Source organism: Brachyhypopomus gauderio, unplaced genomic scaffold, assembly GCF_052324685.1.
Source record: "Brachyhypopomus gauderio isolate BG-103 unplaced genomic scaffold, BGAUD_0.2 sc34, whole genome shotgun sequence".
NCBI classification, from domain to species: Eukaryota; Metazoa; Chordata; class Actinopteri; order Gymnotiformes; family Hypopomidae; genus Brachyhypopomus; species Brachyhypopomus gauderio.
Window position 1 is genome coordinate 2799024 of NW_027506866.1, and position 20866 is coordinate 2819889.

Below are 20866 nucleotides of genomic sequence, written 5' to 3' on the forward strand. Positions count from 1 at the left end.
TAGTTTCCGTCGAGCTGGGAAGGCCCACCAGGCAGCAGGCGTTGAAAGCTCATTAACTAGATGGTACTTTCACTTTAGAGTAAAGGTACCGTTGTGGTTCTCATTTGTATCTGAATGGAACAGGGAGACTTGGCTTTAAATGTTCACGCTAGTGAATAAACGAGTCAGAGTGTCCACACAAGTTACAGCCCTCTTCACTCAGTGAGCCCGTCTCTCACACTCCAGGTTAAAGTGTTGTAGTGGACAGCCCAAATATTTATGAATTCAGCCCTCCATGGTCTTTGAGAATTCTTGACTAAACGCACTTATAATGCATAAGGTGCATGTGTGCTTGTGCGTGTATGACACGTACCCATCCAGACCTCTCCAAAGCAGCCTTGACCCAGTTTGAGCTCCAAGCGCAGTGATTCACGGGGGATCTCCCAGGCGTCCTTAGCCAGGCCCTGGGTCTGAGGCTTTACCGTCGGACACACTGTAGTCAGTCTGTAACACAGGCCGTCCGCATGCTCTGTACGCACAAAACACATCAGTCAGGCTACAGTCAGCAAATACATGCAGGAACCAGCATGCATACACACTCAAAAATCTGACAAATCTTGTCATTAAATAAAGAGCAATGTGATATTTTCACTGTGTCCTAGTCATCTCCAAAAACGCCCTCAGTCCTCAAGTAAACGCCCTCAAGTAAAAGACAGTCAGTGATAACTTGATTTGCCCATGTTAAAAACTTTATGACTGGATGCTTTGAATGTCAAGCTGTCATTAGCTAAAGATGATGTTTTGGTTAAGGTAAATTAAGAATTAAATTAAGAATGAGTTTGTTGAAATAGCTTTCTTCCAGTTAATGAACAGTACTTTTTGAAAAATAAAATGTAGCATGTTATTCCCAAACATTTATCTTATTTTACTCAAAGACAATATCAGTAAAATCAGTAAAAAGATTTAAACACATTTAAATAAATGTCTTACAACAGCCCAACAGACTGGCCACGTAACCAGTTCAGGGAATCTAAGTGGTCTTAGTGTTCACCACTGGCTGGTCGATAAAAGTATTCCACGCAGCACGCCAGTGCAGTCGCTCACGTCAGTCAGCCGCCAACACACGTGTACTCACACCTGCTCACACTGAGTGGGTCTGACCACCAACACACGTGTACTCACACTGAGTGGGTCTGACCACCAACACACGTGTACTCACACTGAGTGGGTCTGACCACCAACGCACGTGTACTCACACTGAGTGGGTCTGACCACCAACGCACGTGTACTCACACCTGCTCACACTGAGTGAGTCTGACCACCAACACACGTGTACTCACACTGAGTGGGTCTGACCACCAACACACGTGTACTCACACTGAGTGGGTCTGACCATCAACACACGTGTACTCACACTGAGTGGGTCTGACCACCAATACACATGTACTCACACCTGCTCACACTGAGTGAGTCTGACCACCAACACACGTGTACTCACACTGAGTGGGTCTGACCACCAACACACGTGTACTCACACCTGCTCACACTGAGTGAGTCTGACCACCAACACACGTGTACTCACACTGAGTGGGTCTGACCACCAACACACGTGTACTCACACTGAGTGGGTCTGACCACCAACGCACGTGTACTCACACTGAGTGGGTCTGACCACCAACGCACGTGTACTCACACCTGCTCACACTGAGTGAGTCTGACCACCAACACACGTGTACTCACACTGAGTGGGTCTGACCACCAACACACGTGTACTCACACTGAGTGGGTCTGACCACCAACACACGTGTACTCACACTGAGTGGGTCTGACCACCAACACACGTGTACTCACACTGAGTGGGTCTGACCACCAACACACGTGTACTCACACCTGCTCACACTGAGTGGGTCTGACCACCAACACACGTGTACTCACACTGAGTGGGTCTGACCACCAACACACGTGTACTCACACCTGCTCACACTGAGTGGGTCTGACCACCAACACACGTGTACTCACAGAGTGGGTCTGACCACCAACACACGTGTACTCACAGAGTGGGTCTGACCACCAACACACGTGTACTCACACTGAGTGGGTCTGACCACCAACACACGTGTACTCACACTGAGTGGGTCTGACCACCAACACACGTGTACTCACACTGAGTGGGTCTGACCACCAACACACGTGTACTCACACCTGCTCACACTGAGTGGGTCTGACCACCAACGCACGTGTACTCACACTGAGTGGGTCTGACCACCAACGCACGTGTACTCACACCTGCTCACACTGAGTGAGTCTGACCACCAACACACGTGTACTCACAGAGTGGGTCTGACCACCAACACACGTGTACTCACACTGAGTGGGTCTGACCACCAACACACGTGTACTCACACTGAGTGGGTCTGACCACCAACACACGTGTACTCACACTGAGTGGGTCTGACCACCAACACACGTGTACTCACACCTGCTCACACTGAGTGGGTCTGACCACCAACACACGTGTACTCACACTGAGTGGGTCTGACCACCAACACACGTGTACTCACACCTGCTCACACTGAGTGGGTCTGACCACCAACACACGTGTACTCACACTGAGTGGGTCTGACCACCAACACACGTGTACTCACACTGAGTGGGTCTGACCACCAACACACGTGTACTCACACTGAGTGGGTCTGACCACCAACACACGTGTACTCACACTGAGTGGGTGTCTTGTGTTTCATCTTCCACCAGTGACCACTGAAGAGCTGTGGCTATATTGAAAGTAAATTGAATGGCTGCATTTCCAAGTACAAAAAGCTGCATTAATTAAACATAAGAACAAGGCACCTCCCCAAGGCACCTCGCCCTGATATTGATTATTTTAAGTTGAAATGTTCCCCACCTGAAAAGGGGTCAAATTTCAAACAAATTTTAGCTGCGGTTAAATTACTAAATCCTTAAAAAGGCCTATTCCTCAATTGAAGTGTAATAATATGCAAAGGATCGCTGCAGTACCTGTGTAGTGTTTGACCAGTTTCTGCAGTGTCTCAAACTGGGCCCTGGTAGTGATGTAGTAGCCACCGTTGTCAAGCTTACGAATCTTGTAGTGTTTCACATTGTCTCCCTTCATATCATCCCAGTCTCGTATAGAGAGAGAGTAGGCACCTGTTGACACAAGTCATTCACTGAGTCATAGATACAAACCTCTTACACAAACCTACATTCACAAACCACACACTCAAAGCATCCAAACCTTACCCCCACCCAAACATTCACACCTCACCCCCAAACCTCACCCCCACCCAAACATCCACACAAACCATCCAAACCTCACCCCCACCCAAACATTCACACAAACCATCCAAACCTCACCCCCACCCAAACATCCACACACACAAACCATCCAAACCTCACCCCCACCCAAACATCCACACACACACAAACATCCAAACCTCACCCCCACATCCACACACACAAACCATCCAAACCTCACCCCCACCCAAACATCCACACACACAAACCATCCAAACCTCACCCCCACCCAAACATCCACACACACAAACCATCCAAACCTCACCCCCACCCAAACATCACACAAACCATCCAAACCTCACCCCCACCCAAACACCACACACACAAACCATCCAAACCTCACCCCCACCCAAACACCACACACACAAACCATCCAAACCTCACCCCCACCCAAATACCACACACACAAACCATCCAAACCTCACCCCCCCCAAACACCACACACACAAACCATCCAAACATCACCCCCACCCAAACATCCACACACACAAACCATCCAAACATCACCCCCACCCAAACATCCACACACACAAACCATCCAGACCTCACCCCCACCCAAACACCACCCAGACCTCACCCCCACCCAAACACCACACACACAAACCATCCAAACACCACACACACAAACCATCCAAACCTCACCTCCACCCAAACATCACACACACAAACCATCCAAACCTCACCTCCACCCAAACATCCACACACACAAACCATCCAAACCTCACCCCCACCCAAACATCACACACACAAACCACACCCAAACCATCCAAACCTCACCCCCACCCAAACATCACACACACAAACCACACCCAAACCATCCAAATCTCACCCCCACCCAAACACCACACAAAGTACACACAAACCATCCAAACCTCACCCCGACCCAAACACCACACAAAGTACACACAAACCATCCAAACCTCACCCCCACCCAAACATCACACACACAAACCATCCAAACCTCACCCCCACTCAAACATCCACACACACAAACCATCCAAACCTCACCCCCACCCAAACATCACACACAAACCACACCCAAACCATCCAAACCTCACCCCCACCCAAACACCACACAAAGCACACACAAACCATCCAAACCTCACCCCCACCCAAACACCACACAAAGCACACACAAACCATCCAAACCTCACCCCCACCCAAACATCACACACAAACCATCCAAACCTCACCCCCACCCAAACATCCACACACACAAACCATCCAAAACTCACCCCCACCCAAACATCCACACACACAAACCATCCAAAACTCACCCCCACCCAAACATCACCCCCACCCAAACATCACACACACAAACCATCCAAACCTCACCCCCACCCAAACATCACACACACAAACCATCCACACCTCACCCCCACCCAAACATCACACACAAACCATCCAAACCTCACCCCCACCCAAACATCCACACCTCACCCCCACCCAAACATCCACACACACACACACACACACACACACACACACACCCCTCTAAAGTAAGGGAGGGCATGGCTTCTCGTTCTTAAGGTGGACATCTTGTTCCACTTACAGTCACTACTAGCCCATCTAAGGTTTCAAATATAAAAACCATGAGCAGCCTTCACATTTCTCCTCTCACCTTTCGTGGTCTCACTCTCTCGGACCAGGAAAGTGCCCCTTTGGTTCCCAGGTACCAACAGCAGTCGCTCAGCATCTTTCCGCCCCATTTTCCCAAAGTACCACCTGGAGGAAGACCACAAGAACATGAGAGGAAGACCACAAGAACATAATGCTACTCTTCCACCACCTGGAGAAAGACCACAAGAACTTCAGAGGAAGACCACAAGAACTTCAGAGGAAGACCACAAGAACTTCAGAGGAAGACCACAAGAACATGATGCTACTCTTCCACCACCTGGAGAAAGACCACAAGAACTTCAGAGGAAGACCACAAGAACTTCAGAGGAAGACCACAAGAACATGATGCTACTCTTCCACCAGCTGCCATCATGTCCTAGCTGAAGCGTGACAGCCTGACTTAACTTTACAGTATTGGTTCTATATTATAATTATAATAATAATAAAAAGTAGGAGTCTTCCACTGCACTGCAGAGCCCAGCAGTCTGACTGGTGGTGCATCTCCCCATGCAGAGCCCAGCAGTCTGACTGGTGGTGCATCTCCCCATGCCAAAGGCCAGGAGAGCTGCCACAAGGCACAGGTAACTAGAGGAGCACACAGCCTTGTTTCACTGAGGTGGCTGGACAGAATCCAGCTGACAGCCTCCTGAGCGTGAGACAGCAAAAGACACCAACAGACAGAGGAAGAGACTGAAGACAGGATGGATGTGTGTGTGTGTGTGAGAGTGAGCAGGAGAGAGACAGAGATCTCCCTTTGTCTGTCAGTCATGTGTAATCCTGTGTGTTTATGAGCAACTGGGGTTCGTATGACCTGCATCACGCACTCGCAATTCCAGAAGGGAGGAGCAGCTGATTGGATGAGTGGAACAAAAAGAGGCGGAGGAGGAGAAGGAGGAGGTAGAGAAGGAGGAGCTCTTACTCTTCTGCCTGTATGGAGTCAGCAGGGGCCACATAATTGCTGGGAATGTAGCCCTTCTTGCCTGTGTTGATGGAGCGGGCCTCCCACCAGTCTCCCTCTCTGTGGAGAAGATCCAGAAACAGAATTAACATACGCACACATGCACACACACATCTACACACACGCGTGCACACACGCACACATCCACACACACAAGGGATGGGTACCGAAATGCGGTACCAATATGATATGGGTTCCTGTGTGAAGTGTTATCTGTGCCTCATGTCAGCAGTTTGATGAGAAATAATAATAAAAAAAACATTAAAACATTTTTTTTCTTCTTACACCACATCAGCCAAAATAAAAAAAATCGGCAGTTCACAATGTTACTTCTTTAGTTTAGAACAAAGCTGCCATCACTGCAAATTTAGCAAGTCAATTATAAAAATCTTTGTAATTGTAATTAATCTTTTGTAATTAAACTCTCCTTGTTTGCATGCACATAAAGACGCTACAAATGATATTTGCGATATCCGTTGTTTCTATGGATAAAAAAATACAAATTTTTTATTATCGAGAAAAATAACATGCTATACCGAAGTTCACCTCTGACTATGTTACTTTGAAGTATTACTTTGTTCCTGGTCATAACTACCTTACATGAGAGATATTACACCTGCACTCCACTCACTGCACTGGTTACCTGTCAGTTTTAGAACAGATTTTAAGGTTCTAGTCATGGGTTTTAAATGTCTTCATGATCTTGCTCATCTTTACCTCAGTGAAATGATGATTAGATATGTTCCAGTCAGGTCTCTCAGGTCTTCAAACAGTAATCTACTGGTGATTCCTAAAAGCCGATTAAAGATTGGTGAAGGTGCTTTTAGCCACTATGGCCCAACGCTCTGGAACTCTCTTCCTGAAGAGCTCAGAGGCATTTCATCCCAGCATAGCTTCAAGAAGAGTCTCAAAACCTTCCTGTTTAGATCTGCTTTTAGTTAAGAAACTCTCCTTATTTACTTTATTACATTATGTTGTCTATTATTTTATAATTTGTCACTTTATTTCATTATTTTATTGTGTTTGTTTCCTTTTTATCTTTAATTTCTTTTAATATTTTAATTCTTTTATTTTTGTCTTATCTTTGCTTCCTTTTAATGTTTCTTTTTTATTTATTCTTTAAATCACTGAGTCACATGTATGTATGAAAGGTGCTACACAAATAAAGATTATTATTATTATTATTATTACATCTTATATAGCCCATCTTACTGACAACCTGACTTATTTCCTTTTTAAGAAGATATTTGCCAAATATTCCCTAATTATGTCTAATTAGGACAAAAAATTTTTTTTCTGTGATTTATCTGGATGTGAAGGCTATTTCATATAAAGCACATATCCACATTCAACAAGGGTTATTTTAATAAGATGAGTATAATTTTGGTAAGGCCAACACAATGCCTGCTGAAATGATTCTCCCGAATATCATCTGTGGTGTCTTTATGTGCGTGTAAACCAGGGGGAGTCGGAATTGACTACATGTTGACTACATGGGGGCAAGTGGAAATATGAACTTGATTTTTGGCCGTCAATTGAAATATCTGCCGTCTGGTGCTCTGAAACGGATGCAACATTACGGCAGGTCACGTACGTTGCCATTGCTAGCAAATGAACAAAACACTTGTACTGATACACTTGTACTCAAATACGGTTCAAAGCGATCTGAAGTGCATTTGCATTTCAACACGATGCAAATGGGGGACGCATCTGATACCAGTTCAAACATCAGCACTGTACTGGAAATATCACCACCAGCGTCTGGAAGTAACACAAAAAAACCCAAACTATATTGTACTCGTGAACAGGCAAACATAGAGGTGCTGACGGCCCAGACCGGACCAGACATGAACACCCAGCTGTGCTGTGGACCGGCCCAGATGTGCTGTGGACTGACCAAGAACCCAAACCTAAATGCTATTTTGCATAAATCAGTTGGTGTTGCTGGGCGTCCTGTGCAGAACACAGGCGTGATATTTTGTGGTGGGACTCACGTGTTGTTGATGATCTGAAAGCGGTCGCCCTTCTTGAAGGAGAGGTCATCGGACGTCCTAGCTTCATAGTCGTACAAGGCCACGAAGAAGGTCACGCCACCTAGCCACGTCAACGCAAAACTATTCATGTCGTTTCACAGCTCAAAAGAACAATAACGTGCCCGAGAAGAACTGAAAAGCAGGCGTGCAATAAAATAAGCAATGACTGAATATTTTTTAAAAGCAAAAACTATATCGAGTCCTTTAATTCCATTATCATATAATTAAGGCATCAGGTTCCAAGATGTTCACATAATACAATTTAGCTCAGTATTTATAGAATACTATAAGGAACACGCATCGATTTCTTACTATCTAATTACAGAGCACAACCAGTTACTAATCGACTTTCCCCTAGTTTCTAATGATATAAACAGGTGATGTCTCCTGAAGTGATGTTTGAACATGGTGGAGGTAGACCAAGGCTGTTAGCAAAGTTGTGAAGATCGTCACTGTGGTGAAGCCATGGCCTGGATTAGCTAGATGGAAGCAAATATTACCCAGCGCTGGATCCTTTTGGTGTTGCTGTATTATTAGGCTGTTGAGCTGGAGAAGCGTTAATGTCTCTTTAAGCAGTTACACGAGGTCTGCTGGGGCAGGTCCGTCTGTTCTGGACAGGGCTTTGTGGAAGCACCAATTAGCTTAACATCACTGTGTCCGCCTCTCAAGCAAATTCACATATATGGCTGACAGGCTTCTGAAAGCCTCATCTGAACATGTTCCTTCACAGTTCTGAACTTTCCCTCACAGACCAGCAAGCTAAATTACGAAACTAAGCTTTAATCTCCGCTTGTATGACAAAACGACATAAATCCACATATGCATATGCCTGCAACACTGACAAGTTTATAGAATGGAGACGATTTAGTAATCGGAAGTCCAATTGGGGCAGACAGACATGACATGGCAGACTGTCTTCTGTCAAGAAGTCACATCAGAGAAGCTATTCAGCATCTTGTCAGAGGAAACATAGTACCACACAGAAAATGGAACAAGATTTTAGCTTTGCCACTCAAGAACTGTAATTTGTAATTCTATATGAGCACAAAATAAGTGTGTGTGTTCACAATTGAAAAATATGGCCACTTAAACTTTAAAGTATTACTAGTAATTATGATTATACCACAGTTAGTCTCGACCCTACAATGTGATTGGCTGAGAGGCGATCTAGGAGTGCCATTATTAGCCGATAATGCACTGTAACCGAAGCTCTCCATGTATTACTCCGCCACATACAGGTAACCTAGCAATGAAGCAGCATTTACAAGCCAAACAGCGCAACTACAAACAAGCAGCAACATTATCAAAATGAATTACAGGGAGTTCGTTAAATCTATTGGCTTCGAAAGCATTTGTTTCAATCTGAAACTGGAGGATGACCAGCCTGATTCCTCCAATGAGCCAAGGTTTGTCACGCTTACAAACAATGATTTGGATGAGCTGGAAATGCAGAGAAACTAAGTTAATACCGTAAAATCCATTATCAATAAGTGTTGTACTTTATTTTTAATAAATACAATTTTATCAACAGTTGTTTTGTGTAAATTTACCTCTATAATATTTATTGAGTAAGGCTGTTTCAGTGTTGTGTAAGTTTAGCAACGAGCCATTGAATGGAACTATTTTAATTGGCGGAGTGTTTTTAACAGTCCTCTTTAACTCAAAATCTTTCAATGAACAGCGATAATGGAACTGTGGTATAATCGCCTGCGGCCTCGTGCCTACGACCGCAGCACAGCAGTGCCAATATTACACATTACAGCACTCCCTCTCGTGTATTATTGCGTAATTACACAATTCCATCATACTCCTCTTTCTCAAAGCTCACCTGTGACTGCACCAGGGAAGGGGTTGCTCACGGCAACCGCTGAGAAGGAGGAGGCGGCCCCACCAAACGGTGTGATGGCGGAGGAGGAGCCACCAAAGGGCGTGATGGTGGAGGAGTGGCTGTTGAAGCTGTTGCCAGGGCCCTTAGGGGCAGGCGATTGGCCCATCTGGGTGGGATCTGGCCCATAGTGGCCCATGTGGGAGGGGACAGGGGCGGGGTTGGGGGCCTCTGGGCGGTACTTCAGCGTCGGCCCCTTGTCGTCTTTGCTCTTGACACAGCCCATAGTCAAGCCTGAGGAGAAGGCACACACACACACACACACACACACACACACACACACACACACACACACACACACACACACACACACACACACACACACACACACACCAAGTGAAGTCACAGCGAATAAGTCAAATCTCTTTGGCCTTTCCCATTTAAAGCACCCATTATGAACTAATGAAGGGCGCACACTAGGTTGATGTAGGCAGGTCTACAGGGAAACAGGGGTGTGAAGAGAAGGAGTTCAGGACCAGTCACCTCAGGCTAGGCGAGGATGACTGGTTACTAGCCCTCTTCAAGCATCCCTCACCAGAATGTCCTGTTAAAAATGTTCTGATCTTTAACAGATCTTTTACGCACAGATGTTCCACACTGAAACGGTTTCACCCTATACGTGTGCTAGTGCTTTGTCTAGAAATCATGGATGCAACTTTAGCTCAAAATGACTATTACATTATAAAAAAACACCATCAGCTTCAGCTAAAACAGGAATAACTGGAAACTGTCTTGTCTTGGAAAAGGTCTGAAATTGGGCAATGGAATTTTAATGTTTGACTTTTTATAGACGTTCACAGTTTTACGAAGTAACTATCAAAGGTGACAGCTGGCAGGAAAAAAGCAAGTGGAATATATATAATTACAGGAAAGGAAATAAGACCCCTAAGTACACAAGGCATCTCCCCTTCCTCACACAATAAATCATGGCTATTACAGCCCCTACCACACCCTCCTGGGGGTGGGGTGTAGAGAGCTATGCTGCTGACCTCAATGCAATACCAGCGAGTGACTTCACACACACACACACACACACACACACACACACACACACACACACACACACACACACACACACACACACACACACACACACACACACACACTTCCATCGGTATGGTGAGGGCTCATCAGTGCTGCTTGGTGGCTGAGGGGGGATTTGATAAGATTGCTTGGGAGATGAGGGTGTCGTCGGCACCACATGGCAAGAAACACATGTTTGTGAATGAGGAATGTGATTGAGACCTTGAAGGAACAGGTGGCCCTGAGAGTGCTATTGGAGACGAACGCCCCCACCCAAACGCCCATGCGCACACTCGGGCACACACTCACACTGCATCTGAAAAACCAACAAGTGGTTTTCTAACAAATTGACATAGAAACAACCCACCACCCAAAAGTGCAGAAAAAAGATGTGAAAACAATGAGAAAACAATGAGAACCTACTGCACATGAGAAACATAATAGGGGCTGAGCAGTGATACAGCCCTGACTGACTTCAATTCAGCAGAGGAACATGTTCCACCATGTCTCCTATCTAGACCTCTGTGGGAGAATACCTCTCTCATTCCCAAAGGAGGGGGGAGGACAATGAGTGGTTGGTAGCACAGAATGAAACCAACTCAGAACAGGACACAACTTGTTTCCTCTTAACTGAAACTCACTCAAGCTGCACGGAGTTGAGAGGACACCCAAGCAGGAACTCCAGAAACATTAGGGCATGACAGGCTGGATCTCCACATCTCTTCTGAATAACCAGAACATTATTTTCACAAAAGTTGAACTACAGAACATAGCTTGGCCCTACCACTGAATCTAACCATGGAAATTTAATTCAGCACCAAGGCAAAAATATGGTTTCAGGCTCCATCAGTCTTCAGCTCTGAGCACGTGACATCTTAACACAATTGGCGCTTTGAGAAAAGTGCTTCTGAGCATGCGGGTGACCAGTACAAAGCTGAAGAAAAAGAGCTTTGCTTACAAGGGCAGGTCATTTATTTTTCCTTTTCAACATTCACACTGAATATGGATAATAGTGACTCAAGTTTCCATGCATGCACACTGGAGGAAATGTAACCAGGTTCTGAAGCAGAACCTCTCAACCACTGGAGGAAGCAGCAGGAGTTTAGTCAGCGAGTCCCACAACTTTCCGAGACCAAATCCATTAGCCCAAAATTTGTTCCAAACTCAATAATTGCTCTGCTTCTCCTTATTGGAGATGGGAGCACATACAGTGTCCCCAGATTTGGACACCCAGAGCCCCTGCTAAACGAACCCTACCAAGATACGTACCAGTGAGAGCAGCAAGGGCACGAGGAGGCCAAGAAGAGTGAAAAGGGTTGATGTGTATCTGAGCGAAGGGTGAAAGAGCCATCATAGCAGAAAGAACCATCTGCTGATGTGAGGACACTGGTACACAATAGCAGCTCTGTTCCTTCAGCGGGGAGAGACGTTAGCTGTGTGTCCACATCAGGGACACGGACGGAGGGATTACTTTTACACTGCACCAATTAACTGGAGTTGACTGAATCCAGCATGCTCTCTCACACACACACACACACACACACACACACACACACACACACACACACACACACACACCTACTTGTATGTAATATTAAAAGGTCATACAATGTAAAGCTCTGCACCAAAACAGGTCTACACCATTTTGATTATGTACCACCATGTCAATCAATCAATCAATCAAAGTTTATTTGTATAGCGCTTTTAACAACTCAAGTTGTCGCAAAGCAGCTTTACAGGGTTTACAAGGTTAACAATACTATGGGTCCAGAACCCTAATGAGCAAGCCAAAGGCGACAGTGGCAAGGAAAAACTCCCTATGATGGTGGGGAATAGGAAGAAACCTCGGGAGGACCAAGACTCAAAAGGGAACCCATCCTCCATTGGGCGGCCCGTTAACACACAATGTCAATGAAAATTGATCATTCCCACAACCAAAACTTGCTACCACGCCACCCACATCTATACATACGTATTCAAATAACACACTTGAAGTAACATTAAGGATCGGTGATGACCCAACCTGACGTCCCACCACTGAAACTCGCCATCCCGTGGCATGGCTTAGCCCATCAATTTACAGGCTGGGTGTGTGTGTCTTGAGGTCACCTCATGACATGTGGAACACCAATACTGATTCCTCATTAGACTGGCCATCACACCAGCACATTCACTACGGGCTTCTTATAGGAAACAGAAAACACACTAAGGTCTATGGCACCAAAAAAACGTCTAAAAAAGCGGAAATCAAGACCTTGCTGAAAAAGCAGGCATTATAATTTCTTTGAAGTCATCTGGAGTATCTCGGTCCTCACAGCGTAAGGTACCTGGGGTTGGTCTCACCACATGGTCGAGCTCCACCAGGCTGGCCAGGCGATATGGCCCCCAGGCTCAGATCGGATCCTTCACGCTCTGTAGTGTGCACTCGGCTAGCGGGGACGTCCGAGATTTATTACAGTGCTCATAACACAAAGACAAGCAATGGGATAATATAACAAGGACTGTATTGATCAGATTCAAAATCCCCCCCGGCTTGTGCCATATGTCTTGAAACACAACAGGCTAAGTGCAACACACGGACAACTGATAACCCCTCTTGGCACTCCAGTAGACTCTTTTGGGTAGTTGCTGCAAGGACTGAGAATTGGGACAGTTTTCATGAATATCGATATTTTTTTTGTTCACAAGGACTGAAATAATAATCATAAAGAAAACATTATTTATTTATTTTAAATGTTATAACCACCATAAAACATGATAGTTCAGGAACAATTACTGGGACAGTTTAAACAAACAGCAAGAAAACATTTTTTACATTCTCATTCTGCTAGTGGCAACATTTTTAATATTATAGCATGGTCAATATTTATTGAGTCATGGTCATTATTTATTGAGGAGTTGATTTCCCTCTATTTTTTTCCACTGGAAAACAGTTTTATTAATATATTTAGACTATAAACAGATTGAGATACAGTTTTTAAGCACTCGCCACAAAAATGCATTAAACAATCATGAGTTTGTGGTGGACTGCTTCTCTTCATATGGTAAATGCTGCCATAGATTGCTAATACATACTGTACCATCTGTCTGCATGGGATTCTTCCAGTAGGAGTGATGTGGCTCTTATAGCAGACAAAGCACTGTGATTGTACTTCCCATCACATTCATAGTCATTTATGGGTATGAGGACTGACGCTTCATTCTTGTGTGATGAGGTTAGCAGCCGGCTGACTGCACCTCTACCCCACATAGGAATTAACAAGTTAAAGAAAATCAGCTTAGTGTACCAACTGTCTGATGTCCAACAGCTGTACAAAATGAAATATCTATGTGAGAACAAATCGGGTGATGATTCTATATCCTTTGTAGTTAAACACTAAGACCTCTGAACTAAGGCAAAGTGAGTGGGACCACTGCAGTAACTCACCAGGACAAAGAACTCCCAGTTCAACATAAACCAGATGAAATATGAAAGGAACGTTACAGGTTACTGAGAAGTGAAGAGCTTTCTCAAAAAGAGGCACCTAAAAAGGAAGTTATAATGCCTAATAATGTACAAGCAGACTGTACTTTGTGTCAATCTACGTAACTGATCAAACACAAGGTGTGGCTACAGTGTGATCACTAGCTGGACCAACAGCATGGTTGTACATTAACACTTGTGTGTGAGTCATATCTCCTGGCATCAGTTCTCTGATTCTGACAGCAAGTGATTTAAGAAACAGGAACATTTCATTTCACAGGACACTCACAGGAGCTAGTTGGGAGCCACTGCAGTACACAAAACATTTTCTTACATCCACCAACTTTTGTTATGATATAAAATGAACTATAAAAAACAAACTCCACCACTACTACTTGTTTCAGAGTATGGTTCATAAATACCATCCTACCAATCTCCACAGCCAACACCAGAAGAACCACACCATGTTTTACAGAAATAGTTTCTGGAAACAGGTATCAGTATTTATTATCTACTTTGATTTATAATATATCAGCTTCGATAATTATAGGTTTATCATGCAGATAAAAACATTTACTGTAAAAATTTTGAAAGCTAACCAAACTAAAACCTACTGAAACAAAAACATGATATAAATGTGTGCATGATAGTATCATAGTAACAGTTCAGTATTACTTTCCATAAACACTTCAATAGGAGCAAGCGACCGCAGCTAGTAATACCCACGGAAGGAAAAAGTAACATGTGAATATAAACAAAAAAGCTGAGAAAGTATACCAAAATTATGACATTTTCTCGAAACAATGACTACAAAATAGAGATCACAATAATGATTATAATAATGATATAAATTTAATATATATAAAATTTATATATTTATAAAGTAATTCTCTTTAATAATAAACTTAAAGATATATGCTGATTTCTGGAGTGGTCTTCCACAGTACAAAAGGTATATACATCAAGCACAAGGGTTAAATTAGTGTTGGGTGGTATACCGGTTCGCACCGAAAACCGGTGTTTATTTTTGCTATCATAAGAATTTTTCATAAACCTGTTTAAATAACCGTCACGTGTCCGGAACGCTGCACGGTCGTTAATTGTTTCTCACGGGACGCTTTTGTATTGCTGCTGCTAAGCAAACATTCCATAGAGCACAAATTTGGCTTGCTGAAAACGAGGGATGTTCTAAACCACAAATTCTACCAAACATTGAAGTAAAAGATGATGCCCCAAAGAAACTTTTGCCAAAGAAGGGAGTAGTGTCTGTTGTCAGGAAGTACCGTATTTTCTCGACTATACAGCGTACCTCAATATAAGCTGCCCCTATAATGTTAAACAAAAAAAAGGAAAAGGTTATATAAGCAAAAAAGCGGCTAAGCTATACGCTAAAAGCCGCATATATCTACTGAACTGAATACATTTAACTGAACTGATCAGTTTCTGAACGGTGCCTGTCGCATTTCATGTGCGACAGTTTTGGCTTTCAGCCGGTGTTCTGTCGAATTCCGACTCCCTCTCGTTTATCCGCATAAAGACGCTACAGATGATATTGTCGATTTATGTTTCTATGCATAAATAACACACAGTGGCTCAAGGGTGTTAATTATTTTAAATAAAATACACACTGGCTATACCGAAGTTCACCTCTGACCTAGGGCTTTCGCGGTGTAAGAATTTCCACTGCGGTAAATTAACAGGGCTCCACACCGCGATATGCGGTATTATCGCCATTTTTGTTGTTTTCACAAACATATCCTGATTTAAGTGCTATTATAAACACGTTTTTATTGCAATTGTTATTAAGAATATTATATTTTTATAACAAAGACGACACAGTTGTAGGACAAATTAAAACGTCCTTATTGTTAAATGCAGAGCACGTAAGGCTAATGACGCGCAATAAGAAGGCTCCTTTACTCTTTCATGGAAACAAAGTCCAGCTTATAGCCTACGATTGATCTACGCTGTGCAAAGAAGGCAAAAAAAAACTTGAGCACATGAGATCAGAATTCGTTAAAAAAAAGAAGGAAAACGAAACCCTTTCTTTAGTAATTAAGTCTAGGTTTAGTCTGGCATTATCATGTCCTTGTTATGTGCTAGGAAAACCAACATGTTCACCTTATGTGGTTTCAGAGAGGATCTAAGTGGGGTAACAATGTTTCCGGCAGCACTAAAAACTCTCTCTGGTGGTGTGCTCGTTGCACAAATACACATGTACTTGCGGGCCACTTTAGAAAGCAGAGGAAATCTAACCTGGTTGTCGCGCCACCAGGCGAGGGGATCTGCGTTAGAGTCTACGGGCTCGTGTAGGTAGCGCGTGAGCTCGGAATGTGCGTGAGCTCTTAGTTTCCCCGTTTCACAGCAACCTTTCGCGCACAGATTTTGCATATTGCCTCGTCTAAATTGTCTGGCTCTCTCTTTTCATTCGGTTGAAAGCCGAAATGCTCCCAAACTGGAGAAGTCATGTTTGGTTTTGTGACCAGAGTAGCCGCCATTGTTTCCATAAAAAGGCAGACACTCAGAAGCAACGGACACGAACGTTTTTAAATAGTAATTAACATCCACCGCACACGCAGCGAAGTGGCTTATGTGTAAAACAAGAAGAACCTTGTGAAAAAAAAAGAAAAGGCGAACATCGCGGTGTGACGGTTGCTTGAAATTGCCTGCGGTTGGCAGGTGAATACCGCAGCCCTACTCTGACCACATGACTTCGCAGTATTACAGCAGTATTATGTCTAAATATCTAGTTAGGACAGAACTACAGTGCTCAATGAACTAAGTTATAATCACTGTAACTCCCGAATATCATCTGTAGCGTCTTTATGCATGTGCAAACGAGGGGAGTTGTAATTCGGCACAACACACGTTCGTTTGAAAAAAATTCTCCGTCGTACCTGCTGCTTGCATGTGCTAAATGAAAATGAGCACTTTCTTCTTTGATTTAAAACTTTGTCCTACCACCTGATTAACTTTCTGTTCCACCCCTGACGGGTGAAGAAACATCTGCAGAAAAGCCACACCTCATTATAAGTCGCATGGTTCAAAGCGTGAGGGAATAGGTAGCGGCTTATAGTCCGGAAAATACGTGTACCAATTGCGGGGGCTCCGCTGTGGCGGGTTGAGGTCGCGTTCCGCTCTTCAGCACTGTTTGCAGGGTTCATCCACCTTTACAAGGTGGAATTCAAGCACATGTACGACACTTTCAAGGTCCATTTTCAATATTGTCCAGCACCTTCAGCTTAATTAATTTACATATTTATACAAATACACATATGGTCGAAATGATTCGAAATAATTCAAAATAATTAATTATCACATTAAAAGAGATTTAAAAAAATAAAAAGGTTTTGTATTTTTACTGCAACTGTCATGCTATATGATTCATTCACTACTTTAGTACTACCATTTGAAAACTGATCATGTGAGGCCATGCAAATCTGTATTACATGTAATACTGTAGCGTCGGTCCAAAGGGGGACGGCGCTACTTCCCATGAGCCCCTACGGCTCTGGTATTGGTTCCTGTTATGTGTAATGTTGGTGCATGTATTTATTAGTTATGTATTTGGTTATGTGTGTTATGTAGCTTGAGTCCTCCCTTATTAGTTTATGTAGTTGTACTGTATGAGTTGTTCCCTGCCGTGTGTGTGTTGTCCTGTTGTTAATGCCATTCCCTCATGTATGTATGAGTTTGAGTTTGTTCTGCGTGATCACGGCTTCATACGTGATTACGTCGTTAAGGCAATTAAAATAGAGCCTCGTTGGATCAGTTTCCTGCTTCTTCTTCCTACGCCACGCCACAATACTTAGGTGGAGACATTTTTCTAATAGTGGAATAGTGTACTCTTAACCACTCTACTGCAGTAATTCTTTTCGTAATCAATGCAGTTAACACATCACGCATGAGGGGGAAAAACCGTCAAATACCGTGAAACCGATAAAATTTTGACAAATACCGAGATATAGAATTTTGGTCATACCGCCCAGCACTAGGTTAAATAGACACAAAAAAACACTTACCAGTCGAAGGCATTCATGTTTATGTTTAACGTTTATGTTGTGAGCAAGGCACTTTTTGATTTGCAATCTTATGATCACAGCATCCATGGTACGGTAAAATCTATATTATAGCACTGCTGTATGAACATTAATACCAGCATAACTAACCAGCCCTAGCCTAAAACTAATCAACTGTGTCTTAACAGTGATATCAGTGAGACACAGAACTAACATCCCTCCCTATGAACCCTGAATAAGTCACATTACAGTGATTACTTGACCCAAATTCTAATGAAGTACTCATCTTTAGGCACTTTGGTATGAATGTCAAAAATGAACACCGACAGTTGCAAGATTATCTGTTTAGTGTTGATGAAATAATATTAGGAGGCTTTGTCAGAACTGCCAGTGACCGTATGAGAACAAACTGAGATGCTGCTCAATCCTGCATGGCTGGACAAAGCCCGTTCTGAATCTCTATTACAGAACACAGCTGTGGCATCAGACAAATGAAGTGTGTGTGTGTGTGTGTGTGTGTGTGTGTGTGAACTCCAACACACATTAGGAAGTCCATTGCAAGGGGAGAAGACTGCTTCCAATTAAAACAAAGAATGACAGCATGGTGTCATAGTGACAGCTGTTGTAGATGACAATGCAACCGCAACTGATTATAAAGTCCAATGGTGAAGCCATAAAGTTTGCCACAGCTGGGTCATTGTAAACTTTAGGCCAGAAGAGGCCAGAAGGCTGTGGTGCTCTCTCTCTCTCTTTAGCCAGTGCCAGTTTTTCATGTTTGTTTTATCTGGTGTTTACCTGGCGTCTTACTTGCTGCCAGGATCCATCCACAGAGCACCTGGTAATGGACGCAGGAGGCTGCTGGGCTTTGAAGAACATCGCACCCCACGAAGCTGCCTCAGATCTCCAACACTGAGTGACTGAACTGAAGTTGCCTCCGAGCTAGTGTAGCTCCAATGCAGAGTGTTTGACTACGCTGAAGTACGTCAGTGTGAAGGTCTGCCCAGGGAACACTGGAGACATCAAGGGAACTGAGAGGACAGTGGTATGATGACCAGAGTTCCCAGCCATACAAGTGATCACACAGACTGCTCAGTAGACTTTTGTTAAAATGTTAAGATGGTGCCAAACATTCAAGAGTGGCCACCAAAAGCAGCTAAAGCAAGTTCAAGCCCAGTCTGGATATCAGCACCAACTAAGCAGACATCAATTACAATGCTGTTGAGATAGCAGAATTGTGGGACATTAGAAGAGTCCCTTCAATATTAAAAACAGCACTGATGGAGGCTAGAAGCCTGATAGGAGATAAATGTCCTGCTACTGCCAAAAGACTCTTGTCCCTTGTGCTTATATAAGGTAATTATATCCCTGCCCTTCAGGTCTTGTCATACGTTTCTCTTTGCCAAATGTCTAGGATGTACACAACACACACACACACACACACACACACACAGGGATGATTAGGGTGCCGTATGACATGAGCTTCAACCATTAATACAGCAGAAGTCACCCTTAAGGTTGAAAAGCAACAGTCTTTGCAGGCAACATCATGCTGAGTCCTGCATCATTCCTCTCGTCCTGAGAGGAAGGGTGTGAAGAACTAGGTGCGGGACTATTAGCAGCGTTAGCGTGCGGGACTATTAGCAGCGTTAGCGTGCGGGACTATTAGCAGCGTTAGCGTGATTCTGGCCTGATCTGAGCATGCTCCCAGACACAATGTCAACTTTACTTTTGAAATGATAACATACAAGATTTTGGCTTGAATGAATGATCTCATCCAGGTAAACACAAAGTAAGAAACTGAAGGCACTATTTCACCCAGTAAGGTCAGCCAGGTGGAGACCAGTGACTGCTAGATTAGATATCTAACTGTGCAGTTGTCCCAGACCCAGCAGGGCAAGCAACACTGTGCTTTTATACAACATCCCAGAGAAAAGCTTCTGAGATTCTGCTCAGGTCTGCTAGCAGCCCCACACATACTGGGGTCACTGGTTCCCCAGTTAGGCTTACAGAGGAGTCGTTTTATAGAACACATACTGCACCATCATTCAGAATATTCAGTGAAAATATTACAATGTAAAACTGCAGCACAGCTTCTGGGAACTGAGTGAGGGAAGAAAAAACAAAAAAAGACCCCACACCAAACTCTGAATCCTCAATTTCACTGTGGACTCCCTTGCACGATTTCACACTTGACTTGCACCCAACCAGACTCAAACCACTGGTGTAGCATCTATGCCCTGATAATGCTGTATTTGTAAATACAGAGTCTGGCTGCAGCTGGCCACAGTACTTTTAAGTGCAACTCTGTAATTGTGCTGGCATGCTTGCAGCACTGCGGAATGGCCTAATCGCCATGGCATCCTGCCGCTGCAGCCAATCAGAGCCAAGAAGGGGTTTGGTGTGGGGGGGGGGGGGGGGGGGGGGCTGTATGACTTCCTTCCCGAGTCCATTCATACCACAAAAGCCACCTGTTGTGCCTGTCAAAGGGTAGAATGAGGGAGTTAGGGAGGAGAAAAAAAGAAAAAGGAAGGAAGAAAAAAAATGAAAGAAAGCTAACCAAGTAGTAATCTC

At 44.0% G+C, this 20866-nt stretch overlaps 1 protein-coding gene across 2 annotated transcripts in view; it reads right to left on the reverse strand.

Annotated features, from left to right (window-relative positions):
- Positions 1 to 20866, reverse strand: part of yes1 (YES proto-oncogene 1, Src family tyrosine kinase) — a 33110-nt gene that overhangs the window by 9740 nt on the left and 2504 nt on the right. For both annotated transcript variants that reach the window (XM_076984735.1, XM_076984734.1), the window contains exons 2-7: positions 9734 to 10024; positions 7867 to 7966; positions 5834 to 5932; positions 4916 to 5019; positions 2998 to 3147; positions 353 to 508 (exon numbers count right to left, since the gene is read on the reverse strand). In XM_076984735.1, the coding sequence (XP_076840850.1) occupies positions 353 to 508; positions 2998 to 3147; positions 4916 to 5019; positions 5834 to 5932; positions 7867 to 7966; positions 9734 to 10016 (892 nt within the window). In that variant the 5' untranslated portion in view covers positions 10017 to 10024. The remainder of the gene's footprint in view (positions 1 to 352; positions 509 to 2997; positions 3148 to 4915; positions 5020 to 5833; positions 5933 to 7866; positions 7967 to 9733; positions 10025 to 20866) is intronic.